General features: G+C 56.5%; 1 protein-coding gene across 3 annotated transcripts; it reads right to left on the reverse strand.

Annotated features, from left to right (window-relative positions):
• Nucleotides 1-211: 211 nt before the first annotated feature.
• ZG16B (zymogen granule protein 16B) lies at nt 212-2518 on the reverse strand. 3 transcript variants are annotated; one of them, XM_049903489.1, is made up of 4 exons: nt 2292-2518; nt 1904-1985; nt 1653-1758; nt 212-702 (listed from the first exon to the last, which is right to left on the reverse strand). In XM_049903489.1, exons 2-4 carry the CDS (start codon nt 1956-1958, stop codon nt 405-407), a joined length of 459 nt encoding a protein of 152 aa, XP_049759446.1. In that variant the 5' UTR covers nt 1959-1985; nt 2292-2518; the 3' UTR covers nt 212-404. The 3 variants fall into 3 exon arrangements, with proteins under 3 accessions (XP_049759446.1, XP_049759444.1, XP_049759445.1); XM_049903487.1 differs by lacking the exon at nt 2292-2518 and adding an exon at nt 2085-2244; XM_049903488.1 differs by lacking the exon at nt 2292-2518 and adding an exon at nt 2081-2239.
• Between the last annotated feature and the right edge of the window lie 784 nt (nt 2519-3302).

Here is a 3302-nt window from a genome sequence, read left to right on the forward strand (position 1 = left end):
GATTCCAGCATCTGACAGATAGGTCCATGTCCTCGGCAGACTCGCTGAGGCCTGGGGTATCCGACCCCTCCACCTCATCCCTCAGCTCACTTCACTGGCATCTCCTCTGGCGCTTTGCCTCTCCTCCGTCCCTCCAGCCACCCCACCACCACCACCAAGTTCAGAAGGGTTTGGCTGCATTCTAGACCCAAGGACCACGCCTGGCCTCACTGTTTCTGCAGAAGCTTTATTTATCGGAGGGTTCAGATTCGGGGTCATGATGGGGTTACACCAGTGTGGTCCACTCAACCCCTAGATGCCTCAGCTGGGGGATTCTTTCTACTCCTGGGCCCCTGCCCAGGGGCCAAGGAGAGCTCATTCAAGTGGTTACTTGGTAGTATTTCCTGGAACAGCTGTTGTTTTCACTAATGGAAATTCCATTCAAAGATAAGGCCGGAGATGCCCAGGGGCTTGTGCTGGCCAGACACACCCGTGAGCACCTGCCCCTTCTTATCAGGGTAGGCGAAGAAGCTCTGGCCATTTTCACTCCCAAAAGTGGCCACTCGCCCTAGGTTGGTGTACAGTACCAGGGACCGGAGAAAAAGCCGGTAGGTGCCGTAGGCTGAGATGATGTGCTCCCCTGGCCACAGGATGAACTCCTGGCACTTCCCACCAGTGGCACCTTGTCTCTCGCTCCAGGAGGACCCAACTCGCAGCTGGACACTGGGAGAGAGGTGAAGCTTCAAATGCCCAGACCCAGGGTGGCCAGCATCCCTGGCTCCTCCAGCAATGACCCTTCTGTAGCCCACCCACTGGGCTGCTCCCTGTCCCTCCCCTCACCTTGCAGGTCTCCTTCCCTCTGCTCAGCCCACCTCACACTCTGTCTCCTTTGGGGTTGGGAAGTTCTGCCCCACTCCCTCCCTTGGGTCCCTATGTTCCCCATAAGCGCAGAGCAAAAATCTGCCACCAGTCAAGACCAGAGACGTCACCCCAGTATTAGGAGAACTGCTCTCTACATACTTCTGGTGATTTGTGTTCAATCAGTGGTCCATTCTGACCCTCATATCCTTTCCTATTTGACCCAAACCTGGACAGACTGTCACCTGATTTCCCCATCAGGTATTCTGGGACCAAAGAGCCATTTCTAGTGAAGTTGAGTTTGGGTTAAAAGAAGAAGGTAGGGAGAAGCCACCACCTAACCCTCTTTAAAAGAGCCCTGGTAGCTTGGTGGTTAAGCACTTGGCTGCTAGCCAAAAGGTCGGCAGTTCAAACCCACCAGCCTCTCTGCAGGAGAAAGATGTGGCAGTCTGCTTCTGTAAAGATTTACAGCCTTGGAAACTCTGTAGGGACAGTTCTATTCTGTCTTATAGGGTCGCTATGAGTCAGAATTGACTCGATGGCAATGAGTTTTGGTCTTAACCCTCTGTAGACCAACCCAGGAGGTAATTGCAGGACCTGAACATGGAGGCAGAAAGAACTGGGGCTGGTGACTGTGGGGGAAGCTGGCTGGGGCCAAGGGATAAATTGAAAGGTGAACGTGGGTGGGTCCATGACTCCAAGGAATCACCTGGCCCCAGTCACCAGAAGCAGACCCAGAGACTGGGAGAAGAGGCTCCAAGCCCCCTCCCCCTGAATTCCCGAGACCATGGGATGAGTCCCCTGCTCCTACTCACCTTTTAAATAGCCCACCTAAACCTATACAGAATCGAATTGCCGTTATTTCATTTTCATTGTCTGCAGAAATGTTGAAGTACTTGCCTCCTCCGTACCCATACAATGCTACAAGGGTGGAAAAAAACACACAGGTAGTTTGGGTGGTCCTTGTGGCTAGAGTTAGCCTGTACCAGGGTGGTGGGGAGGGGACCCTAGAGGCTGGAGAATGTGGGGTGGCCCCAGGGGGTGGGCTGCAGAAGGGCCAACTTACTCCCTGCCCAGCAGGAGGGGGTCCCTAGGACAGCAAGGGTCAGCAGCAGCAACATGGCTCTGGGCTGCAGATCACAAGGCTCCTGGGGAAAAGAGGAGAGGCCGGGGGACGGTAACGCAAGGCTCTTCCAACCCCCAGATCCCACTGGGCCCCTCCATGGGGGCGGGAACTTCTTACCCACCCAGGTGAGGTCGGGACTGGGGAGTCCTTGCTGTGCCTGGGTGCCTTCCACCTGGCCTTTATACCCATGGACTCCCATCCAGAAGAAAGGAGTGAGGGCCACCAAGGAGACAGGAAGGCTCTTCCTCGGGTAATCCCCAGGCCTGGAGGAGGCTCCCGGATGTGCCCGGCAGCCTAGAAAAACAGGCAGGGACAATGACAGCCATACCTCTGTCGTCTCTGGGCCAGGCAGGTGTCAACCCCATGGGGGTGGCAGGGCAGGTGCATGTGCTGGCTCTGTGGGGCCAGGGCTCCTGCTTCATGCAGCACCAGATTTTGGACATTTCCAGGCTTCAGGTGTAGGCAGTGCCCAGTCCAGTGGGTTTCACCGAGCCCCAGGCTGAGCTCCCACTGCCCCTGAGAGCCGGAGCAGACAGTCCTGCTGTGTGTGTTGGGCGCCAGGTGTGAGCGGGGCTCTGAGGCTGGCCTCACCTGTTCGCCATGTGGGAGACGTCCACAGCGCCTCCTTCGGGCAGGGCTGGGTGTCACAAGGGGTGAACAGCCCAGAAGGGGCTCCCAGGCTGTGGTAAGGAAGACACCAGTGGTGCAGTCAGTGCCACGACTACAGCAGAGGCCAAGAGGAGCTGAAGGCATAGAGCCTGGGCAGCCCTGCTGGTGTGGCACTTCTTTCCCATCTCACCCTCTGCCCCTACTCCCTGTCCTCTCCTCCTGAGTCCTTGGGAAGAAGTCCTGTGTTAGGGGACACAGATCCCTGTTTGTATAATACCGTGATGCTTGGGTCGCTGGCCTGTGAGGGCTGGTGTGTTTGGAGATGGCTCCATGGGCCCCAAAGCCATGCCACTGGGAAGGAACCAGGGCCTGGAGGTAGTAAAATGGCAAGGGGGTGGAGAAAAGAGAAAGAAAGGCCGGAAGATGCCCAACCATGTAGACACCAGGGGCTAGAGCAACTTGACGGGAAATGCTGCATGCATTGTCACAGGCTGGAGGCCAGGCTGTCCAAGGGCCCTCCCTGGCCTTTGGGAATAGCCCCAAGGTCCCAGTCCCCCACAGAAGGGGTGGAGGTGAGCACAGGCCCTGGGATCAGACTTGGGTTTAAATCTGCTTCCCTAGTTATTAGACACGTGATCTTGGGGAAGTGTTTTCACCGCTCTGTGCCTCTATCATTTTATCTGCAAGATGGGCACAATCACAGAACCCACCCTGAGGTTGTTTCGAGGGC

Source organism: Elephas maximus, chromosome 12 (assembly GCF_024166365.1).
Source record: "Elephas maximus indicus isolate mEleMax1 chromosome 12, mEleMax1 primary haplotype, whole genome shotgun sequence".
NCBI classification, from domain to species: Eukaryota; Metazoa; Chordata; class Mammalia; order Proboscidea; family Elephantidae; genus Elephas; species Elephas maximus.

Bases quoted from the DNA above. Each gene is read 5' to 3' on its own strand.
- ZG16B (XM_049903487.1), bottom strand. From the start codon at position 2,162: ATGGGAGTCCATGGGTATAAAGGCCAGGTGGAAGGCACCCAGGCACAG. The intron at 1,986-2,084 runs GTGGGTAAGAAG...TCTTTTCCCCAG, and splicing joins CCAGTCCCGACCTCACCTGG to GAGCCTTGTGATCTGCAGCC. The intron at 1,759-1,903 runs GTAAGTTGGCCC...CCACCCTTGTAG, and splicing joins CCCCTCCTGCTGGGCAGGGA to CATTGTATGGGTACGGAGGA.